At 41.4% G+C, this 25,585-nt stretch overlaps 1 protein-coding gene across 2 annotated transcripts in view; it reads right to left on the minus strand.

Annotated features, from left to right (window-relative positions):
• adck1 (aarF domain containing kinase 1) overlaps positions 1-25,585 on the minus strand; it is a 142,271-nt gene that overhangs the window by 33,565 nt on the left and 83,121 nt on the right. For both annotated transcript variants that reach the window (XM_022750621.1, XM_022750620.1), the window contains exons 8-9: positions 16,078-16,227; positions 13,676-13,873 (exon numbers count right to left, since the gene is read on the minus strand). In XM_022750621.1, coding sequence (XP_022606342.1) covers positions 13,676-13,873; positions 16,078-16,227 — 348 coding nt within the window. The remainder of the gene's footprint in view (positions 1-13,675; positions 13,874-16,077; positions 16,228-25,585) is intronic.

A 25,585-nucleotide genomic window follows, 5' to 3' on the forward strand; every position in this document is an offset into this window, starting at 1 on the left:
TAGTTTTTAGTTTTAGGGCTTGTTTTTTGTGGTTTTTCTGGCCAGACTTTGTCTGGTTGGTCAGCGTCTCAGACATCATGGTAAACACCGGTGACCTCCCCAGGCTGATGGGGAAACACGGCATCAAAGTGGGTGGAGGAGGTGGCCCTTGCTGTGGGAGGGGTGATCGGCCAGGATGCAGTAAAATTGGCTGCTCGTATGAACGGTGCTGTGGTCCTCTTTGTGGAGAAGGTGGAGCAGGTGAACAGGATGGTGGAGACAGGGTTCACTGTTCACTGATCAATGTTTTAGTCTGTGTTGCAGTCCAATGTGCCTCCGTTCATCAGTAATGAGTTTCTGAGCAGAGAGCTGTCCAGACATGGGAAGGTGGTGTCTCTCATTAGGAACGTGCTGTCTGTAAGTCTCCTCTGCTGAAGCACGTGGTGTCTGAAAGCAGGCAGCTCTACGTGATCCTCAACAACCCCTTTCATTTTAGAGTGGATGACTTTGATTATGTGCTTTTTGCCACATCTTCTGTCATGAAATGTTTTGGTTATGGAGAAGAAAGACGTTGTTAAAGCTTTGTCAAAACCGAGCCGGCCCAGCCCTGCCAGACACGGGGGAGCGACGCTCTGCCCCTTGCCAAAGAGCCTGGAGCCAAAAAGCAGCGTGCTACTGCGGACTGACCTGAAGGAAGAACTCCTGGCTTTAAAGTGTACCAGATATGGAGTTCAACATCCCATACCGGCAGAGCTGAAGAAGTCATACTGCAGATACAGAGCCGGGGCTAAGCGAAAGGCTAGGAGATGGAGATATAAGCCTTTCCTACCATCGATCCTCATGGGAAATGTCAACTCCCTTGCTTACAAATGTGATGAACTGGAGGCAATTGTGAAGAACCAGCGAGCATATAGTGAGTGTAGTCTCATGTGTTTCACAGAGACCTGATTAAACGACAACACTCCCGACCGTTGTGTGGATTTACCCAGCTTCACTGTATGAGCGGACAGAGACGCCAGAGCAAGTGAAAAGAAAACAGGTACTTGTGAACAATAGAAGGAAGTGAAGGAGAAGATCTGCTGTCAGGATATTGTTGGTAGTTGGTCTTAGACCGTACTTTGTATCGAGGGAGTTCTCTCACATCAACAATATTATTGTTTACATTCAACCAAGAGCAAAGCCTCTAGTCACGTATCACGTTTTGTGTTGCTTCCCTTTCCCCTGTGAGCTGGGTTGTAACATAAGTGGGGGCTCGTCCGGGATATTAAGATCCGTTAAAGGAGTCCCGGATCTAAATGGAAATTTTGGTTAATTGGATTTTGGTCAGTTAATTGGTTAATTGATTGTTTGGAAGTGGGTGCAGCTGTGTGCCTTTATTTCTCAGTCATGTCTCAGTTTGACTTGGATAGCTTCCTAGCTTCTCCCTCCCTCAGTTTGATTGATAGCTGTCGCAAAGATGATTTGACTCAGATAGCAAATCACTTCAGTCTCATGTATCGCAAACAGATTTTGAAAAAGGAGCTTAAGGCTCTTGTTGTTGGTAAGTTGGCGGAATTGAAGCTTATTAAAGTCAGAGTCAGCTGTGCTGGAGGATGGCACCCTGGGTGAAGCGGCTGGTAGCCGATCACTTAAGGGTGATCCTCCTGAGGGTGGTGGTGTTGAGGTATCCTCAGGTGAGGAGGGTGAAACAGCGGAGCGGCCACGGACACCAGTAACGCTGCCTCGCTATGACCCCCTCTCTCCTATCCTCAGCAGCTCTGGGTCCAAAAGGGAGGCTCGGCTAAAGGTCCGCATTGCTCACCTCCAAATGGAATCCCAGGAGAAAGCTAGAAACAAGCAGGCTGAATTGCAGTATCAACTAGAAGTTAAAAAGATGGAGATTGAAGCTGAGAAAGCTATTCGACTGCGTCAGCTGGAGCTTGAGTCTCTGAGGTTGACTCAGGTGCCGGGTGCCACTTATGGTTTGGTGAGTAAGCCTTCTTCTTCCACCACTTCCCCACCAGGTGCATTTGATGTTGGTAAAAATGTTGTTTTGGTGCCCACGTTCCATGAGACTGAGGTTGATTCCTATTTTGGTGCATTTGAGCACACTGCAAAAGCCTTGCAGTGGCCACCTGAAGTTTGGGCTCTTTTGCTCCAGTGTAAAATTCATGGGAAAGCTCAAGAAGCTGTAGCTGCGCTACCTGTTGAAGACAGTCTGAAATATGACTTTGTAAAGGCTGCCATTTTGCTTGCATATGAACTGGTCCCTGAAGCCTACAGGCAAAAATTTAGAAATCAAAAGAAAGCCCCAACCCAGTCTTATGTTGAATTTGCCAGGGAAAAGGGAATTCTTTTCGATAAATGGAGTACTGCTTGTAAAGCCAGTGATTTTGATTCTTTGAGGGAGTTGGTTTTAATGGAGGACTTTCAGAAGTGGCTACAAGAACGTATTGTGGTGTACATTAATGAACAGAAAGTGTCAAAGCCATCCTCTGCTGCTGTGTTGGCTGATGAGTTTGTTTTAACACATAAGACAGTTTTTTCATCAGGCTCTGTTGAAAAGCCTCGTCAGCCTCCAGCTCGGCAAAACTCTCCCCCCTCAGCTAGTTCTAAGAAAGAGGACAGGGAGTGTTTTTATTGTCATAAACCTGGACATCTCATCTCCAACTGTCTGACCCTAAAACGCAAGCAACAGTCTTCTTCTAGCACCTCACAACCAATATGTGTTGGCTTGATTAAGGCTGAGCCACGCATCAATGCTGACCCGGATAGTGAAACCCCTGATGCCTGTTTCAAACCCTTCATTAGGTGGTTCCCAGTCAGTAATCCTGGCTGAAGCATTACCTTTTTCAGAGCAGTCTTCCTGTGGTTATGGTACTGTTTTGCACGGCATTGAGATGGGTTATGTTCCCTGTCCGGTACATCGCATACATGTTCAGTCCAAATTGGTTAATGGTTTCTTCCCCGTCGCCATCTGCCCTGCGCTACCAATTAAAGGTATAACATTTTTAATGGGTAACAACATAGCCGGTGGTAAAGTTGCCCCCACGCTGGAAGTGTTGGACATCCCTCAGTGCCCACAAACAGAAAAAGTTCCGCCACCTCTTGACCTGTTTCCCTCCTGTGTGATTACTCGTGCACAGACTCGCAAAACTAATGATGTTTCTCTCTCTGACAGTGTGATGCCTGCCTTTTCAGGAGAGGTTGAGACCGAGAATGAGACAAAGAGCACCGTCAACTCTCTTTGTGTAAGTGCCACTGAGCAGGTGCTTCCTGCCAGCCCCGAAACAACCTCTCCCGACAGCTCGTCTCTCCCGGTGTCTCGTGATCGCCTGTGCGCTGTGCAAAGGGCTGATCCGACTCTACAGAATTGCTTCTCAACTGTGGTGAGTGCCGACAAAGCAAAGGGTGAGAAGGTGGCCTATTTGTTAGACAGTGGCATCTTAATGCGTAAATGCCCCCCCCCCCCGATTGTAATTGGAGCGCTGTGTTTCAAATAGTTGTGCCCGCTGTGTACCGATCGCATGTTTTGTCTGTAGCACATGAAAGTCGGTGGTCTGGACACTTAGGCATAAAAAAAACCTACCAGCTTATCCTCAAACATTTCTTTTGGCCTGGGTTAAGATCTAACGTAGCCAAATACTGCTGCTCCTGCCACATCTGCCAAATTGCCGGAAAGCCTAATCAAACCATTCCTCCCGCTCCTTTGCATCCCATACCTGCCATAGGAGAGCCATTTGAATGTATCATAATAGACTGTGTCGGACCACTTCCCAAAACCAAGAGTGGAAATCAGCATCTACTCACCGTCATGTGCGCTGCCACCCGTTTTCCTGAAGCAATTCCGATGTGTAAAATCACTGCCAGTTCTGTTGTCAAAGCTCTGACCAGATTCTTTTCCACATTCGGCCTTCCCCGTGTAATCCAGACAGACCAAGGCACAAATTTCAAATCCAACTTGTTCAAACAGGTGTTGGAAACTTTGAATGTGCAGCACGCTGTTTCCAGTCCTTATCATCCTGAGTCCCAGGGCACATTAGAGTGCTGGCATCAGACATTAAAGTCGATGCTCCGTAAATATTGTCTGGAAACTGCTAAAAGTTGGGATGAGGGAATTCCTTTTGTTGTGTTTGCGGCCTGTGAAGCCGTGCAGGAATCCCTCGGCTTTAGTCCTGCTGCACTCGTTTTCGGTCACACACCCCGCGGTCGGTTGAAATCTCTGCAAGAAAAGTTTCTGTCGTCCGCCTCTTCTCCCCAGATGAATGTGTTAGACTATGTCAGTAAGTTTTGTGAGCGTTCGCACCGTGCCCACACACTTGCTAAAGAGTCTTTGTCTTCCTCACAAACTGTGATGAAGCATCGTTTTGACAGCTCCGCTGTTCCCCGACAGTTTCAAGTTGGTGACAAGGTTTTGGCATTACTGCCCATTCCTGGCTCCGCACTCTTGGCCAAGTTCTCCGGTCTGTATGACATCAGTGAGCGTCTCAGCGACATGGATTATGTTATCTGTACTCCCGAGAGAAAACGCAAAAACCGTGTTTGTCACGTCAATATGTTAAAGCGGTAACACTCCAGAGAGGCTCCCCACAATAGTCCCAAAGTGTCCAAATCCACACAGCCATCTGTAGTTCCCCGCAGCTGCGTGCTAATTGTATCAGAAGCCCATGATCTGCCCGATGATGTGACAGTGTGTTCCTCCTCACATCAAAGTGCTCGACTGTCAAACTCTGAAATGTTGGAAGTGTTGCCATCTCAGTTATCTCACCTGTCACCTGAGCAGCAAAGTGACATCACTGTTTTAATCAATCACTTTCCTTGTCTTTTCAGTGATGTTCCATCCCGCATCACGGTTGCTCAGCATGACATTGATGTTAACGATGCTCGGCCCATCAAACAACATCCATATCGTGTAAACCCCACTAAGCGTGAGTTGATGAAAAGGGAGGCTGAGTATCTCCTTCAACACAGGTTAGCCATACACAGCTCCAGCCCCTAAAGTTCCCCGTGCCTCCTTGTAGATAAGCCTGACGGTTCGCCCCCTTTTATCACAGATTTCTGCAAAGTGAATGCAGTTACCGTCCCCGACTCTTATCTTCTGCCTAGGATGGAGGACTGCGTAGATAATTTGGGTACAGCAAAATTTGTGAGCAAGTTAGATCTCCTCAAAGGCTATTGGCAGGTGCCATTACCCGAGCGCGCGTCCCAAATTTCTGCTATTGTAACTCCTGACTACTTCCGGCAATATACTGTTATGGCCTTTGGTATGTGCAACGCTCTAGCCACGTTTCAGCGTCTTGTAAACTCCGTTCTGGCTGGCGTGGCAAACTGCAATGCGTATTTGGATGATCTGATCATGTATACCACCACTTGGGAGGAACACATTCAGATCTTGGAGCAGGCATTTGTTCGCCTTGCAAGTGCGTCACTCACTATGAACTTGGCTAAATGTGAATTTGGAAAGGCTACAGTCACATACTTGGGGAGGCAGGTGGGGCAGGGACAGGTGCAGCCGGTGGAAGCCAAGGTTTCTGCCATTTCAGAGTTCCCTGTGCACTCCACGAGGAGAGCCCTGCGCCGGTTTCTAGGCATGGCCGGTTATTACCGCAGTTTTTGCCGCAACTTCTCCACCGTGGCCCGTCCGTTAACCAACCTGCTCAGCCCAAAAGTTGATTTTGTGTGGTCTCCAGAATGCCAACATGCCTTTGAAAGTGTAAAATCACTCCTCTGCCATTCTCCTGTGCTCGCTACTCCCGCTCTCTCTCGTCCCTTCAAATTAGAGGTTGATGCCATCGCCGTTGGGGCCGGCGCTGTGCTGCTGCAAGAAGATGCTGATGGGGTAGACCATCCAGTATCTTATTTCTCACGCAAGTTCAACCAGCACCAAGCCAACTACTCCACCATTGAGCAGGAAATGCTTGCTTTGCTGTGGGCACGCCTACATTTTGAAGTTTATCTCGGGTCCAGCTCTTTGCCAGTATCAGTGTTCACTGATCATAACTCTCTAACTTTTCTCTCCTGTATGTACAACCACAACCAGCGGCTGATGCGGTGGGCCCTGCTCGTGCAGGACTATAACCTACAGATTCAACACAAAGAGGGGTTAGAAAATGTGTTGGCTGATGCGCTGTCCAGATTGTAAGTATAGTTGCCAGTATAGTTCTCAGGAATGTATATAGTGATGTATGTATGGTGTTAAGTAAGTATAGGAAACTTAACATAATGTCAATTTAAAACCTGTGGGTTTAATCTTAAGGGGGGAGTGTTACGGCCGCCGCTCTGTCCACTTTTGTTGTGTCTAATTTTCCTCTGTCTGCCAAGCTGCCTGCACAATCAGCCCAGATGCTCCACCCTCTCTGTCCTGATTGGTGCGGCCTCCAGGCTCCTGCCAGCTCCGCCTTCAGCTCACCTGGGTTCCTGATTGGTGCAGCCTGTTAGCAGCTGGCCAATCCCAGCCGCCCAATCAGGAGCCAAAAGCTACAAAACTCCTGCCAGCCTGTCAGTCCGGGTGGCTGACTGTTAATGGCAGCTCGCCTCTTTGTTGGAAGTTTGTTGTATTGTGAGAAAGCCAAGATAGCAGCTATTGATAGCTTGTTGTGTGTGTGTTATGTACTCCTTGTAATCTTTAAAACCTGGAAGTGGGGCCAGGTTTAGATTTTGTTAATAACTGACTGATTCTGCTGATTACTCCACCTGTAGACATTGTGTTTGTTATATACACTAGGTGCAGGGGGGCTGTTTCTGTTGTGTTTTTGGTTTTTAGTTAGCTTTAGTAGCCAGCCTTGGTTTTCCTTTTACTTTGAATTAGTTAAATGATAACACTGATTAGCTCCTAGAGAGTCCTCCTTTTGTTATATTCTGTTTTTGATTTGAACAGCTCCCACCGGCCCCATTCGTTGGTTTATTTTGTCTATGTTGACCATTATCTTTACAAATTTAAGCTACAATAAAGAATACAGAAACAATACAATCCAGAAATACTCGGATGACACAGCTATTGTGGCGTGTATCAGGAACAGGCAGGAAGAGGAGAACAGAGATCTGACGATGGCCTTAAGCAAATAGAGCGACAAGAACTGCCTCCTTCTGAACAACTCCAAGACCAAAGAGATGGTCAGGGACTTTCAGAGGTCTAGGCCGTCCGTTCAGCCAGTCAACATTTGAGGGAAGGACATTGAGGTGGTGCACACTTATAAATACCCAGGTGTGCACCTGGACAGTAAACTGGACTGATCCCTGAACACGGATGCCATCTACTGGAATGGACAGAGCCAGCTCTTTTTCCTCAGGAGGCTCAGGTCCTGGTACAGGAAGCACATGTTTCAGTCAGTGGTGGCCAGTGTACTTTTTTCTGACGCAGTCTGCTGGGGTAGCAGCATGGTCAACATGAACACAAGGCAAGTGGACAAGCTGGTCAAAAAAGCTGGGTATGTGCTTGGCAGGAGTCTGGACTCACTCTGAACTGTGGTTGAAAGACACATGCAATGTAAGATGGAGGCCATCTTAGACAAAACCAACCATCCTCCCACAACATTCTGGCAGGACAGAGAAGCAGCTACAGCTGCAGCAAATGTCTCATCTCACTGCACTGCAGAACAGAGAGGTTCAGGAGATCCTTTGTCCCTGCTGACATGAGGCTGTAGAAAACCTCAGTCAAGATCTATGTATCTATATATCTATCTATCTTGGTTAAGTTTGACAGACTGCCATTAAAAAATCCAGGTTGAAATGTCATTTTAACATAATGTTTGCCCATTATTTGTGAGAAATCCATATCATATTTGATTTCCTTAACATAATGGCAGTTCTTCAATTTGATTTTTACTTTGGATGTAACTATGTAGTTTCTTTATATTTGTATGTTTATCATACATAAATGAAAAATCATGATTTTAATTCTTCTTCTTCCATACATTCCACGCATTACTAGTGCTGCATTTCTGCTTGTACTTTTCTTTTGTCTGGTATTTCTTTGAACGTCAATTACTTCTGCATACTTTAAGCTAAGGACTTAATTTAAACTTTAATTGGATCCCAAGACTTTTAGGTACTAAACTTGTAGTTGGCTTTTTGATATCTTTCATTTTTAGTTTTGTTTTTTTCTTACAATTTCTGAGTTTACAACAGGTGTGTATTGCGTGAGGCTTGCGTGGGGGATATCACAGCAGATCAGAGTAGAGAGAAGCTCTTCAACAATTTCTTTACAAAATGTAGGAAAATTTGTCTTCTTCCAGAGAATGTAAAATACAGAAGCAGATTTTCAGAGGAAAACATAAAACATAATACATAATACACATAATACCTTAACTCACTCCTGTTTCCACATTTTTGGCTCTAGAAACACCATAAAGCACAAATGTGTACAGGAAGGTCTTGGGACACTAATGGTGTAAGAATTTTGCTGATATGAGGCACCATTGTTTATTAAATTACAGTAGTTAAAGAGGTGCGCTCAGCCATTTTTCACTAAGCTCTGTCTCAGCTCAGAAGCACTCAGATGCTACTTGGGGCCCCAGGCTGTTAGGGGGCCCAGAGGGCTGACAAACTTTACTCCACAGGAATGTCTCAAAATGCAGCTCCTCCCCCTTAAACAACCAATGGGAAATTTACAATGACATCTCAGTAGGAAACCTCCCTAAAGATGCCCTATGTCATTCCCTGGATGAGGCAGACATCTCAGGAGCAGTGTTGCCAACCATTTTCACTAAAGCCTGCACATACAAGATTATTATATTATTAATCAAAAGATAATTAAATTAAACTAAACTGACTGTAACAACCTATTTAATTAGCTGTTGGGACTCAATCATTCAAGAGACCAAATTTTTCTTTGCTCCACTGGACAAAGGAACTCACACTCCACAGTTCCTCACCGTTCACACCTGGGGACAACCCTTCCCCCCACGGACCCCACTGGCCAGCCAGAGTGGGTCAGCGTGTGACATGTGACCCCCAAGGGTGTCACCAAACAAAACCAGATCTCTGGCCCTCTTCTCGCTCTCTTCTCCCTCGGCTCACTCTGGAGAGCAGCTCCAGCTCTCTCCTCTCAGCTCTTCAAAGGGCAACAAGGCCCCAGCCCAGGTCAGCCCTGCTACCTGAGAAACCAGCTCTCGCGCCGGCCTGCTACCAGCAGCCTGCAAACGCTCTTCTCCTCAATAGCAGCGACCTGGTTCGGATTAACTGTGAGTGAACCAAATCCTCGTCAGAATCAGCAGCTACGACACAAGGCCAGCTGGTTTTCCAAGCAACAAGAGACGTAGCAGAGTTAGCATGGAACAGCTAACTCTGTGAAGAGAACAAAGGAGATAACTGCAAAGCAACACAGCCAGACAGGACTTTACTCCACCAGGAAACCTCCCAACTCACAGGACTTTACACCAACACTGGAAAGGACCTCTTTGCTTGTTTCCAGGACTGGGTAACGTTAACTGACTGGGCCTAACCTTTCACAGCATAGCACCGCACAGCATAACTAAGCAGCAGAAGTCTTAACTTTGTTAATGTACTTGTTGATTGATGTCTTGTTGTTGTAATGTTTGCTTAGGTTGTGGTCAGTCATACAGTTAATCAGGTACTCGTATGTTCACACACATACTGTAGCAGTACGTCTCAGTTCTAGAACCTGCATGAAGCTAACCAACCCCCTCTAACCTGGTACCTTTAGATTACATGAGCTAGGCTAACAAAGAAACTCACACCTTCCCTCTCACACACCCCAGGTGGTCCAGCGGCCATTTTGAGTAGTTTCTTTGTTTACCGCCATCTTGTGTAGTCTTCTTTGTTCAGGTCATGTGGTAACAGTGACCACTTTGAATCGGCCATCTTGCCTTTGTTTGTGTCCCCACAAACACACACACAAACACACACACAAACACACACAAACACACATACACACACCTGTATATACTAGATCAGACATTGTGTTTTACTCTGCTTCATTGTAAATAAATGCCTTTAAGTATAACTACTGGTGTGTTTAATGTTGCGCAAGCGTGAATGTTGCCAACCTCTACTTTGTAGAATTCCAATCCTTCAACCTTAACTTACTGTTGATTTGGTAGTTTGGTTATAGTTAGTAAGCTAATTGTTAATCAGAGTTCCAGATTAATGGTAATAATTTGAGACTAAAACTATATTGGCTATTTTGCCTATTTGTTTAGGCTGGTGCCCCGTGAACTTAAATTAATTTTAAAGTTATTATTTAACATTAATACTTCTAATATTAATATTTTCTTAATTTATGATAGCCAATAAATTCATAGACAACCGAAATTCAACATATTTGCCGTCCAGCTCATGAGGTAGAGCTCAGACCCAACATAGCAATTTTTTTCAAGCATCCCCTCAATATGTATGTAAATCTAACACTCTAATATTAAAAATTGTCTTATGCAGACTGTTGCATGGACTGTAATTGAAGTATAATGAACAGAGAACTGGAAAAAAAATCATCATTGTTAACTCAATGAAATCAATCTCAGTAAAGGTAAGTCATTTAAAATAAAAACAGGGATCAGTGATTGATCGTTAGGTATGCCCATTCAGAGCTCATTCACGTCTCTGTCTGACTGGTGATTGGTCAACTGAACAGGCTGTTCTGTCCTGCCCACTGATTGCAGAGAGCAGAGCCACATCAAAATATTAATATTAAATAATAACTTTAAAATGAATTAAATTCCTTGGGGGCACCATCTTAAAATAGGTTAGAGTAGCCAATGTTGATTCAGTCTCAAATTATTACTATTAATCTGGAACTCTGATTAATAATTAACTTGATAACTATAACCAAATTACCATATTGACAGTAAGGCAAAGTTGAAGGATCAAAGTACTAATGAGTAGAGGTTGGCAATGTTCACCCTTGTGCAACATTAAACACACCAGTAGTTATACTTATACTGTGTGTGTGTGTGTGTGTGTGTGTGTGTGTGTGTGTGTATGTGTGTGTGTGTGTGTGGGGGGGGTGCCTGTGAGGACACAGACAAAGGCAATATGGCCAATTCAAAATGGTAGCTGTGACCACACGGCCTTAAAAGAGAAGACTACCACAACATGGTGGTAAACAAAGAAACTACTTAAAATGGCAGCTGAGACCACATGGTGTGTGGGGAAGGGAAGGTGTGAGTTTTCTTTGTTAGCCAAGCTCATGTCGACTCAGGTTAGAAGGAGAAGGCTAGCATGCAGGTTCTAATACTGAGATGTACTACACAAATGTGTTACACAAATACCAAATTAACTGTCTGACTAACCACAAATTAAGCAAACATTACACCAGCGAACTAAGTGGATAAGTTAACCAACATGTACATGTACATTGACGAAGGTTAAGAGACCTGATGCTCAGTTAATAAAAATGAACTTTATTTGTTGTGCTGTGCTATGCTTTGCTAGGTGAGGTTAGGTGCAGTTAATGTTACCCAGTCTTTGGAACAAGGAGAAAGATCCTTTCCAGTGTTCTGGTAAAGTTCAGTGAATTTGTGTTGCTTCCTGGAGGAGTGAAGTCCTGTCTGCCTGTGTGGTCTCTCTTTGTTCGGCTTAGGTTAGCTGTTCCACACTAACTGCTGTGGCACCGGTTGCTCAGATAATCAGCTGGCAGACTTTGTGTCGTAAACGCTGAAGTAAACTTGTCCACTCGCGTCACTGCTGTTGAAGAGCAGAGTGAGTGCTGCCGCATGCTTTAAGCAGGCCTGCAAGACTTTCAGGTAGCAGGGCTGACCTGGGCCAGGGGCCTTGTTGCTCCTTAAAGAGGTTCAGAGAGAAGAGAAGAGCTGCTGCTCCTGAGTAAGCCAAGGAGAGAAGAGAGGGAGAACGAAGAAAGGGATCTGGTTGTCTGGTGACACCCTGGGGGTTCACAAGTCACATTTTCTTCAGAAAATGCAGAAGTTTCTAGTTGTAATATTTGTAATCTTGAACTTCCATAACATCAATCCTGAATGTTATTTATATATCTAAAAATAGTTATTTATAATAAATCTTTGATTTTAAGCATAATCACTCCATGACCTCTGCTCTAGCGCCACCCTTGGGACCAATGTAACATTTAGCTCCAATTGTGTTAATTCTCTACAAATCACAACAGTCAGTCTGTTTGTTCTCTACCAACACTGCAGGCTGCAGTACTTCACACCTCTTCTCCTATAGATACAGCACATATTTAGCATTTACATGTTCAGGTTTGAAGGAGAGATGCTATGTACTGTGTATGTGGTTTACTGCTGTTTTTAAATTTCTCAAACAAGTGCAACATGACACTATTATCGATATTTTTCATTGGTATTTCTGTCTGGATGTAATGTCAAATCTAAGTCACGATTCCCCAAATATATACATCTCAGTTTGAGAAATACCAAAACACACACAAGGAGTTATTCATGTACTGGCCCCTGCCCAATCCCGCCTTGCACTGCCCATCATATTAGAGGGGGCGGCACACTGTAGCAGACTGTTGTGCAGTGCTTTTGCCAGCTCCAAAAAATGTTGCATAAGAGAGGTATAAATAAACTCTGTCTTGAGCACAGATGGCATGTGGAACCCCTGTGGGTAAAGGGATATTCACACACACAAACAAGTTTCTGCTGGTGTATTCTATAAACAATCTTATCTTGAAGAGAAACCTAATTACTCCAATTCTAGTCATGTTAACGTTTATGCTAATGTTTAGTGTCAATATGTGGTCCTCCTTGAATTGGGAAAACTAACCTGTTACACTACATGGCCAACAGTACCCTGGGCACCTATGCTGAAAAGACTTCTGCAGACTCTATCACACGTCCATGTTTCCTCTGCCTGTAGCTCATGGTCATGAGAGATTCTCTCCGAGACCAACCCTAACCCAACTTCCTGTTGGCTCCCACCACACATGAATGAAATGGAATTATTTAATCAGATGGCTCATGTAGACTTTCCAAATGTTATTGAACCAAATGAATCAAATACTGATAAGTCATTCTGAGTTTGTGACACTCATTTACCATTTATTTACTGTTTTACAATGGCTCCTTTTCCAATGGTTGTGTGTGGGAAAAATACTTTTTGGGTCAGAGTGCATCACTAAAAGGTTGAGCAGGTGAAATTGTGATTCCCTGTTTGGATACTATGCTAAAATCACCTCATAATCAGCTCCATTGCTGTGGATTAAAAACAGTCCCACACCAAAGGCCACTAAAGAATGTGGACAGGTATGTGTTGCCAAAGAATCTGTCACCACATCAATCATAAATTAATTGCATGTTTCCAATGTGTTGTTAAATAAATCAGCCTTGGCATGAATTTGCATTCAAAAACTATCAAAGCTTAATAAAGGGGCAGTTCAAATTCACAAAAAAAAGGTTTTCCTGCGTAGTTCTTCTGATACGTAGAGATGCAGATTTCACTTTTACTTGCATGTTGAAGCATCCACTAGATATCAAGCTCTAACACCCAATCTATACATTTCATCCCTGGGTTCATCTCCAGCGTGTCAGAGGGAACTGCTATGCTTCAGTTTGAATCTGTACATCTAATGGCCCACACCACACTGGAGCTTTGTAACTGCAATTCACAGTGTATGTTTACTTTGTTTTTGTTCTTCCAACTTCCAGTTCCAACTGTAGCTACACTGATTGTGATGATTGCTGTGCTGCGGACAGATAAATAGTGTGTGTGTGTGTGTGTGTGTGTGTGTGTGTGTGTGTGTGTGTGTGTGTGTGTGTGTGTGTGTGTGTGTGTGAGAGCATACCTCAGTGTGTGTGACAGGCACAGAACTAATGCCGGCATTGACTGCAGTCCAGGAGCGAGCGGTGAGCACACAGGCAAACAGCGGGTACAGATCTCCAGCTCCCAGTCTCCGGCTGTAACGCTCCACCTTGGATATGTCCCCTTTAATCAGAGCCTGCCACAGCCGACAGTAGTCCAGTCTGAAGTCTGGCTGCAGGATCTGGAGGGGAGATGAGGGGGGAATGATGATAATGATAATTTATGGTACTGCAAACAGTAAACAATAAATTGCATTTGTATCACAAACATCTGTATTTTTGTGCTTTGCATTTTCTATTGTACTCAGTCTTTATTTTTTATTGAAGATTCTAAGCAACAAAGCCACTGATCACCTAGAGCTCCTCCTTCATAGCCTCCTAGTGAAGATCATCACTGGCTAATTCAGAGAGTGGAGAAAGTCTTCACTGCCTCTGTTGTTGTGTTCACTGTTCAGCAGAATCCAACAGCAGGACATGAATAGTGCCATCTGCATGTTTGAGCATGTTAATATGCATCCTCTTGTACAACATAAACAATATGAGGACCCATTGCTCCATAGCAAGGTTATTATCATTACCTAAAACTAACAAAATAACCAAAACTAGATGTGAATAAACATTTTGTTTACTGAAATAAAAATAAAAATAAAAACAAAAATGAGGCTTTATGAAAAAAGATAACTAAGTGAAACTGTATTGTGTCTTTACAAAACTAAAATAAACTAAAATTATGGAGAAAATGTCTTTGGTAAGTTTTGGTCTTTGTCAGTTTATTCCATACATCAGTTGGTGTTTTAGGAGGATATTAAATCTATCTTCAGTTATTTAGCTGTGTCAGATGGAGCAGTAGCTTATAGCTGATTGGCTCTCAGTGTACGACCAGTACATATGCACTTTAATTAACATTCACTATATTAATGATGTCAAGTATGTTGTAGTTAATTAACTGCAGTGATGAGCCACAGAGCTGCAGCTGGGTAGTCCAGTTCATGGATGAGTTCATTTTAAGTTGGTTCATCTAAATGAATCAAACCTCAGAGTTCATTGGAGTTTTTTTCTCAGACTGACTCGACCTCCGTCTTACCTCGGAAACACAACTACACACCTTTACACTTCAGGCTGCATTTGGTGTCAACCATATGTGTGTGTCTATATCTACAGATTGTTGTTTGTTTGTTGTTGTGTCCAGTTGAATTTTTCTGGTTAGTGAAACAAACACATTAACACACATCTTTATAGTTGTCTTTTGTGGATGTTGTTGATATGTCCTCTATGGATACATTTTTAAAAAGCTGTGATGTTTTGATAAGTTTTTACTAAACAATACTTTTTCTGACCTTTTTGAATCTCATCCTGACAAATCCCTCATATTACAAAAAACTAAAACTAACACTGACACAAATAAAAACTAAATGAAAACTGAGCATTTTCAAAAAATAAAACTAAACGAGCAAACCTGCTTTAAAAACAAATTAAGACTAAACTGAAATTGGAAACATAAAGGTAAAACTAATCCAAAACTATTGGAACATTGCTCTATAGTACTTCAAGAATGAGCCTTTAACCCAACCTGCCTGTCTTTATCAATTCAAGTATTTCCTTTGTTTTGTTGTCATGAGTTAGAGGCAGGCAGTAGGTTTCTGACATCAGGTATCTCGACAACAAGGACCAGCAACGTGCGTTGATTGATTGGCCCCCAACTAAGCACTTTAGACATACACACAAAGTGTAGTACCCTATTGGTAATGATGCTGGAAATGACTGTGTGTGTATGTGTGTATTTGAAGAGTGGATTAATATTCTACTCCAAAATGACAGCTGAAATTTGAAGTCATTAGGAATAAATTGGTGCCATTATGGTCGAAGGGAAGTCTGTCCGTGTGTGTGTGTGTGTGTGTGTGTGTGTGTGTGTGTGTGTGTGTGTGTGTGTGTCAAAGATGAAGGAGTTGCATATTTATCACTAAATTCCCTTCATGAATACAGAAACAAGCAATAAACAGACTCATATCAGACCTGTGGGTGTTTGTTAAAGCAAGTGTGTTAACAATCAAAAAGCATGTGTGTGTACAACATGAGCGTGCATATATGTGCCTTTATAATTAAGGCTGTGGTGAACCAATCCAAACATAGCACACTGCACTCTGCCAAGAACAACGTTAAATGAGCTGTTTATCAAAAAGCTTTTATCCTGCTGCAGCTCTAATATAAGTGTGCCTGTGGAAGTGTGTGGTGACCATGTGTTATTTTATGTGCATCTTGACATCTTCATGTTTGTTTGTTACTCTGCCTATATACTCAGGGCCTCAGTCAGCAGCATGAAAAATGGAAGGCAATATTAGAACCAGTGGTATTTTCTTTATGTCCATGCAGCCTGGAGATTTCCCACCTGATAAAGGCCGTGATCCAGCAGGACAATCTCTGTCTTCTTACTCTGGGGACACTTTCGGACCAGCACATTGCCTGGGTGTGGGTCACAGTGAACAAAGCCATGGACGAAGATCATTTCACTGTACATCTTACCCAGGTTCTCTGAGATCTGTTGGTAATACAAAGGAAAAGTTCACAGTTAAGTGCACACCATGAGCTTAACAGTTTCACTGTGACATGAGTATTAAATAAATACAGAAAGAAATAATTATATACACTGTTTCCCATAAAGTTGGAATAATTTTGTTTTCAGACACAATCCTCTGTTTATTCATATTTAAATGCATCAGTAATCACTTTTGACGAGGTGCAATGATTACATTATGTGTCCCAATAACCCAGGTGAAATGAAATAAATCACATTGTCACAATCATTTCATGGAAAGAGGTAAAAAATATTTTATTCCAACTTTATGAACAACAGTGTATATAAATAAATGAAAAATGGTAATAAAAAACACTATTGTTGAATTTTTACATTCATTTATTTATTTCTACATTTATTTATTCTTGTATTCATACATTTACTCATTTATTATTATTATTATTATTGTTGTTGTTGTTGTTATTATTATAATTATTATTAATAATTTATATTTTGAGCACAAGAGGCCCTCAAATGATCAGCCATCCACCCCTTGTTTTTCCACTGTAGGCTTTCACTTGCGACAGCATGTTTTCAAAGGAGGAGCAATTATACTCAGTCTACACTGTAAAACCTAACAGTACATCTTAATAAAAGAAGTAAGTTAACATAACTTAATCTTGGAAAAAAGTTGGAGTCACTCATTCCCATGAATTTAACTCAAAAATGAATTTGTTGAAGTAATAACTCAGTTGTTTTGAGTTCACTTACATTTTTGGAGCATTTTAACTATCGGTGATATAATTCCAGTTTGTTCCATTGACTCATTTTCTTTAAGTTGACTTTATATCATTACAAAAATGTAAGCCCCGCTGATGGGTTGCTATAATGCTGAGTATGGCTTAGGATTTTTCAATTTTTTGCATTCAAATAATTCTTGATCGTTCTTGAAATGATCTCCCAATGTGTGAAGATTTGATGTTAGTCACATAAAAAAAGTAAAAAGTATTACAATTAGTCATTGACAAAAAATGTATCAGTCACTATTTTAATAATTGAATAATCATGTAAGTACATTTTCAAATAAAGTAAATAAGTAAATAAGTACATTTAAAATTCAAAGTTTAAATTTTATTGTAAATTTAATATTTTGGGTTTTGGACTGTTGGTAGGAAAAACAAGGCATCTGATGATATCACTAAACAATTAATCAAAAAAGTTAGTTGCCCACCTAAACTTTATTCACTCTTCATTTGTGTTTGGGAAACCCTGTTTGTTGCATCCTGCCCTGCCGTTCACTTTGGTCTTTGCGCACGCGGTACTGAGAGAAAAAAGAGGACGTGACCGGCTCAGACCAGTTTGCACTCAGCACTGGAATAACGGAGAAGCTCAGGTGGACCCGCTGCGCTAATTGATTTGGCGACTCAGGACAGAGATAGGGTTTTGTCTTCCACACGAGGTAAGTTTTTTTTGTATTGGTGCACAGCATGTATTACTGTTTGTCATGCCGTTTTGAATTGTAAAAGTACATTGTGTGAACGCCAAAACGCGCTAGCTTACTGAGCTGTGCAAACTTTAGGCATAGCTTGCAAGCAGCCCAATTCCTGCTTTAGTGGTTCAGAAAGAAACGTTTCATAACGTTAAGTTACTTGACAGTCGCTGTCAAGTTGGCTGCTGAGTAACGTTAGTTTGTAAAAGTTTTTTTTTTTAAAGAATTTTTTGGGCTTTTTTTTGTGCCTTTAATGGACAGGACAGTAGAGAGACAGGAAACGGGGAGGCAGAGAGAGGGGGAATGACATGCAGGAGTCGAACCGGGGGCCAGCTGCAGCGAGGACTGGAGCCTCCATATATGGGGCGCCTGCGTAACCTACTGCGCTACGCGACGCCCCAGTTTGTGAAAGTTTTATGTTAAAAATGTAACTCTGTTAGCTCGCTAGCTAATATGCTCATGCCCTTCAAGAGCCACTTAGCTAGTGTGCTTTTTTCTTTCGGTTAGCTAGCTAACGTTAAGGTAAGTTAACTGATGTTAAAATAATTTGAAAGCACACAATGAGGCAGCAACCCGACTAAACACCATTTAAAGAGAGAATGCACAAGAAAATATGTAAGCTAATGCTAGCTATAGTAAGTTAGCCTGAACTGAACTTGGCACTTTCAGTCACGTTCTCCACTCACACTGCATGTGCACATTTTAATTCACTAAAGGTACATTTGTTGAGAATACATTCTGAGAAAAGAGTGGTAGGTGGAGACAGTCATGATTTGACTATTAATCGGGCATGTCATTGCCCTTTGTGTGATTTTAAGCAGCCATTTGTTGAGAGGGACATGTATGTTCATCTAAGGGGGCATTTAAGATGGAAAGAAATTGTGCCATGTCCATTTAGGACTTGCAACTTTAAAACAAATGACTATGAGATCTGGTATGTTGAGCATTTGCGGTCGTATGAGCTAACAGATCATAAAAGCAAGCGTCATACGGTGAAATCTGTGTGTCAGCTAACTGACCAAATGCCGGTTTGCCCACAAAGTTTCAAGTAAGCTAATTCTCACAACTAAACATTTCATTCCAGTGTCTGAGTAAAAGAGCAGCACCACACCAAGCAGCCATCCTCAGCCTTTACCTGAGGGAGGCTAAAGATTGGTCTGGAGCTTTCTATGAACACTAGTGATCACCACCCTGGGCACACTGGACAATATATTTAAAGGTAATGTCCATTTTCTGCTATGACCCAGGTGTTATAGGTGCATGTGCTTTGTGTGCATCAGTGAAAAACAGAGCCATCACCTGGAGTAGCTTTGTCTTTTATGTTACAGGTTTCCCTAACATAGTGTAAATGGAAGCGACTGATGTTCTGAAACTAAGAGTCGTCCTTGATGATGTCAACGCTGAGAGGCTTATTTTGCCCTCTCGTCCAGAGACTGTAAATGCCCTCATATTTGAGGTGAAAAATAAGCTGAACCTGGCCTATGAGTTTCGCCTTCAGTTTCAAGACCCAGAGACAGACAGACAATGCCCTATGCAATTTAGTTAACATAGAGGACCTACCATCCAAGGCAATCATTAAGATAGTTAGATTTGTTGAGTTAGATCTGAGTTCAACCAGCACCGATGACATAGTGTTATTGTCTGATAACACAGATTCACCAGAGCGTCTTTGCCGATGGCCAGAGATCTTTGTTGTTCCAACATTCTCATACGAGGTGGAGTATGCTCTAAGAGAGGGCAACTCTGCATTTGTGAGAGAGGGGAAAACTGTCTGGTTGACCAGGAATCAAAAACACAACATACTGGATGTATTGGCTGCTGAAATATATAAGCATAAAGTATATCCTAGCACCAAACAGATTGGCCAGGCTGCAGAGGCTCTGGTGAGCAAACACGCCTGTCTGAAAGAAAACGGTTCCAAAACAGGGTATGAGGGTTGGCAGAACAGCCTGCGCTTCAAGATGGGCAACTACAGGACCAAACTGAGCAGGGTTGGCATAAAGGATGTGACTGTGAATGCAGGAAAGTGTAGCAGGACCAATCCAGATGCTGCAGCATCCAGGGCCATAATCAAAAGACCTAGAAGAGGGGAAGTCAACTTCCTTCCCAATTATCCCCATGGAGGAACTAAGGACACACTGGAGACCAAGAGGCTTGAGATGGTTGAGCAGTTCAAGAGGACATCGATAGAAAGAGACATGATTCTCATCCATCAATATATGCAGCACACCTCTGTCCTGGGGCCCCTCCTTTTAATCATCTACCTCCTTCCCCTAGGCAATATCTTCCGCAAATTTAACATTGACTTCCACTGTTACGCTGATGACACCCAGCTCTACCTCTCCACTAAACCCTCATTCACTCTCCCGCCCACCTCCCTAACTGATTGCATCACTGAAATAAAAACGTGGTTCACCCTAAACTTCCTTAAATGAAACAGTAACAAAACAGAGGTTCTCCTCATTGGCACCAAATCTACTTTATCCAAAACCAACAGTTTTTCTCTCACTATTGATAACTCCTCCGTTTCACCCTCCCCCCAGGTTAAGAGTCTGGGTGTCATCCTTGACAGCACACTATCCTTTCAATCCCACATCAATAACATTACCCGGTCTGCCTACTTCCACCTACGAAACATTAATCGCCTCCGCCCCTCCCTTACCCCCCACACTGCTGCCATCCTTGTCCACAGCCTCGTCGCTTCCCATCTGGATTACTGTAACTCTCTCCTCTTCGGCCTCCCTCATAAATCCCTCCATAAACTTCAATTGGTCCAGAACTCAGATGCCCGTATCATTACTCGTACCCCCTCCATCCACCACATCACTCCTCCAACAGCTCCACTGGCTACTGGTTCAGTTCCGTATTCATTTCAAAGTTCTTCTATTAACATTTAAGGCCATCCACAACCTCGACCCCATATCTGTCCGACCTCCTCCATGTTCCCACTCCCTCCCGCTCCCTCAGATCTTCTTCCTCCACACACCTGTCTGTCCCCTCCGCCTGTCTTTCAGCAGCATTCAGCCGCTCTGCTCCCTGTCTCTGGAATCCACTACCACCCCAACTCAGAAATATCGATTCATTCCCCCATTTCAAATCACAACTCAAAACACATCTGTTTAAAACTGCCTTTTCCATCTGATGCCAATTGCTCTGTCACTTTTGTATTGTCTTTATTTTTACATGTCATTTTTATTGTTGCTTCTTCTTAATGTGTTTTTAATGTCAATTTATGTAACTCTGTACGGTATCCTTGAGTGCCAAGAAAGGCGCCTTTAAATAAAATGTATTATTATTATTATTTACCTTTGCACTCAGGCGTGAAGAAATTGAGAATTCAGCTCCTCCCATTGCTGAACTAAAAGACAGATGGCCTGCACTCTATTGTGAAGCCCAAGTGAGTAAAAACTTAAAAGGGACACTTCAAAAGTTGACAAGACACACATATTGTCAAAGTCACCATTGTAGGAGTGCTTGATCTGGATAAAGAGCTTAAAATTGAGTTGTTTAATATGGTATGTCTATTAGTCTGAAAATGTCTGAAAAATCCAGTTTTACAATCTTACATTGCTTTTGTTTTCCATGCAGCTCTACAGTGAATTCCACAGGACCACCAATCAAAATCTACCATTTTCCTTCTTTGCTGCACTTGACAAATATACACCTCACCTGCTAAAGCTCTACAAAAAGAGGAAGACTGGAAGTTTTGGTGAGAAGATGGAAGAAGTTTTGATGGCATACGAGGAACAGGTAAAATATTTTAATGCATTACATTGATGTTGAATGTGAACAGTGGACCCTGACATCCCCCTATGCATACCTTGTCTTTGTTTGTGCAACAGGACAAGAACAACATCAGTGCAGCTAGAACAGCAGCCTTGGCCGGCCTACTGCTGTATTCAAAGGAGGATTCATCAGAGCTCTTCAAAACTTGCAAGGTATTTTTGTGTTCTCCTTTTCCCATATCCATAGCTCAATGCCTTCATCTATTTTGCAAAGAGAAATCACTGAATATAAAAATTGCTTTCTACCTTCTACTGGGTGCCCTGTTGGCTGCCTTTAGAGCAGTTCTCTACGTTGCTTCATTTTTGCTGTGTAGTAGGCGTCACATTATCTAGCCTTGAAAATGCTGTGTTCCCCTTGCTTAACTGAATGTTGACTGTTGAATGTTATAACATTGTTGTATTAATTGCAGGACTGGTGTGGAGATGGTGCTTGTCTTTATTCTGAAGTAGCCTTAAGTAAACAATAAGACTGAGATGGGACAAAGGAATGAATGAAATAGTTAGAGGTTTATATTGTGATTTAGCCCTCTAGTTGTATTGTGGGTTCTTTTTCATTAAGGCTGGCCGCTGTTGTTCCTCAAAACTATATAATTTACAGTCAGGCAGAGATATACTGCTTCTAAATTGTATAAGTCAATTATATACTGTATATGGTTGTATCAAATGGTAAAGTTATAGAACTTTATTACAAATGAAGAGATACTCATTGAATAAATGACATTAAATTAGATTTAAGAGAGTTACACCAAAATTGATGAAGAATTCTAGCAAATGAAGAACAACTAAAGTGATACTCAAGGAGAACCACATCAGTACTTCTTGAGGGCACAACATGAACAATATCGACATATCTTACAATATGTAGCTATTAATGTTTATGTTCTTTCAGTCATTAAATCTGATCATATGTTTTCATCCTCCTGTTATATTTCATCTTTTGATATTTAAAGGATAGTAAAGGCTAGTGCCTCTGGTGGGGAAAAAAAGTAATTCCATTGCAACATGATATTCATTAAGTAAGAAATTAGGTAATCTCTGTTGATATGTAACAATATTTTCTCAAGTATTCAAAATGCCATGTAAAAAATGTTTTACAAAAGATAATAATTTTCCAAAAATATGTCAAGTATTTCATTTTAGGCTGTAAAAATCCATTACAGTACAATTAATTATTCAGTCATTGGCTTGCATGTTTTCAGGTCTATCTTAATGCAATGCTCACATGTCCATGTGTCCATATAAAGAGTTGTCCATACGGGCTCTAAAGAAATCCCTTCCTAACCAATGGGGGATCTTCATCTTGGCAGTCACTTGTAGCTTTGTCGTCAGTGTTTTGTCCCAACAATAAACCTACATGTGAATAGAAAGACAAGGAATTTTGTACTAAAAGGAACAACTTTGGAAGATACCGAGTTGATTAGTGTAACTCAGATTGCTGAAGCGTCATATTTACTTCGGCTGAACTTTAGAAGTCAGTTTCACATAGAACGACGACTGGATTTAGTCCTCCATCTGTTAGTGTAGTTGTGTTATGAAGGGATCTCTTCACAGGAGGAATGATTATACACACCAAAAATATTTACATGGACATATGGCATGTGAGTCTTAGTCTTAGTATTAGGATTGGTTAAGGTTTTTTCAAGGCTATCCTTTAAGTGAGGTTCAGGTTACACACATTTTTAAAATGTGCTTAAAAATCAGGTCTCATCACGCACATAAAGACTAATTTAACAGATTATCTGCTCCCAAATTTGGAACACAAATTAAAAGTTTATAAAATAACTGAGCATCATAGACTCCCTACTCATCTCTCTTTCGATTTCTGTCCGTGTAGTTGATTTGATAATCATTGTGTATTTTGTTTGTGCTCATCTAAACTAAGAAAGCTTCTACAATAAGTCCAGATCCTCACAAATATCAAAGGGGTTTGACATGATCAGGGTGACTTTCATTATGTCTTGAAACAGTTAAAAAAGAGAAACCTTATCTGTAACCTGATCACTTAAGATATTCTGAGCTAAACATTGGTAACAAGAAGACAGACTAGAACTCCCCCTCATTATATGGAAGGACAAATTGAGGGTAATAATAATAAATAATCTTGAACTCTTAGCTTGGCATAAGATGTTAGTACAGTGAAACACCATATTGCTGAACTAATACATGGAATTATGGCCCAGCATTTATTTGCTTAAGTTTACACATTGCTTCGACTTGCATGTAAAAATCTGGAAGCGATGGTGTAATGATGTTTTCTTTTTCATCATTAGCCTTTTTATAAGCTTGATTATTTGTAAAATTACACTCACATACACTGAACATGTATTTCCTTTTCAGGATGAGTTGGAGGCAACCCAAGAGGGAGCAGTGACTCTGGTGGCAGTGGTCAATGAAGAAAAGGTGCCTGCAGGAGTTCCCTTTGAAACTCACCACGTGTCAATGTCCTCGAGGATCAGGTTGTAATGTCTCACAGATCTTGGACAGATTCACTGGTGATTTTGTTTGGACTGATCTAAGCTCTCCATTTGAGCTACCCTGAGAAGCAAAGTGGCTTCTTTGAGTTCATCCAGATTGTCCTCTTAAATCTTGATGATGGGAGAAAGCAGCTCAAACCTAAGTTACAGGCCTTGAGAAATGAGCTGGAGTAAAGTTGTCAACAGGTTTTGTTGTTGAAGGTCAGCAATGTCAAAAATTATCGTTTGGCTTGCGTGCATCAGTTCTGATTTTTGTGTTTAAACAGGTACTGTGCAAATCACAAGCGTTCTAGTTTGATTTAATAGTTTTTACTAAAATGTGTTTTTGTATTGTTTCTGTGGTGTCTTCACACTTTCTGCATTACCACATGAAAATTACATTTATATTATTATTTTTTTTATTTTGATTAGGATCTGTGGTTTCTGCCATCAGTGTCCAAAATGTCATAACAGATCATGGGTTCCTGTTGAATACACATATACATTGTTTTATGTCAGTTTGATTGACTTAGACCAGAGGCTGCAAATACTGATGATAATGTGAGGGTGAAGTCTACTGAACTTTTAAGTTTCATCTTTGAAGGGGTGTTTTTCCTGAAAACTTCATTAATAAGGTTAAGAAAAACAAAAGTAAGTGGAGAGGAGTAAACTAACTTTCGAGAGCTGTGAACATTGAAATGTATGTTTTACATTGACATGTTTAAACTATTTATTTATGAGTGTTAAGCATTCACTAAATAAATTGTTTAAGTTTTGTCAGACATGTGTGTTTGTATTGTGTTAATCAGACTTAAAAGGTTTAAGGCAATCAGTTTCCTCAAATGAATTGAGTAGCTACAGCAAAGTTTTAAGTTGTCACAACTAGAATGTAATCATTTGCTTTAGTGGAAGAAAACTGAGTAACTGAAACTTAGTGGAAACATTTGTGTAAAGAAGATCCATTTAAGTTAGTCTTACTTAATTCAGATTAGTTCTATTGACACATTTTTAATAAGTTTGGAGAAATGCTACATATGAGTATAAAATTCTTATTAGTTTTAAGTTCAATGAACTGAATGGAACTGGTACTATTAATTTATTTACCCGTTACCTTAACATTAAATACATGAGTTGCTTGTACGCAAATAAAATAATTTTTCATGATTAAATTGTTTGAGTTAATAACTTAAATGGTTCAAGGCAATCGGTTTCCTCAAACAGTTTGAGTTGAACTAACTCATCAGGTTTTACAGTGTAATGATGTTTCAATATGACCAACTACCTGATCATGCTCCATAATTTACAAATAAAGCTATCTTTGTAAAATTAACTTTCAATTGAATATAAATGAATGGAGCCTTCATGTAAAACAGTGATGACTGCTGGAGGTAAGATTTATAAAACGTCCTATCAGCACAGATTAATTGGTCAACTTCTGTTGCCTACCCACTTCTACCTTGCTTGCAAAAATCATCATTAGCCTTAAACTCAGCTCCACTAGCCCGAGAGTGAGATCGCTAGAACAGCTGAGAAGCCATACTATCTGACCCCTATCCCAGGGAGCGTTGCAGGTGAAGCCAGCACTGAAACAACAGAACAACCTCAGGTTGGTTGGTAACTTGTTCTTCCATCTTCTTAATAAATTAAATTAATTT

The sequence above is a fragment of the Seriola dumerili genome, unplaced genomic scaffold (genome assembly GCF_002260705.1).
Source record: "Seriola dumerili isolate Sdu_G_001 unplaced genomic scaffold, Sdu_1.0 BDQW01000149.1, whole genome shotgun sequence".
In the NCBI taxonomy this organism is placed as follows: Eukaryota; Metazoa; Chordata; class Actinopteri; order Carangiformes; family Carangidae; genus Seriola; species Seriola dumerili.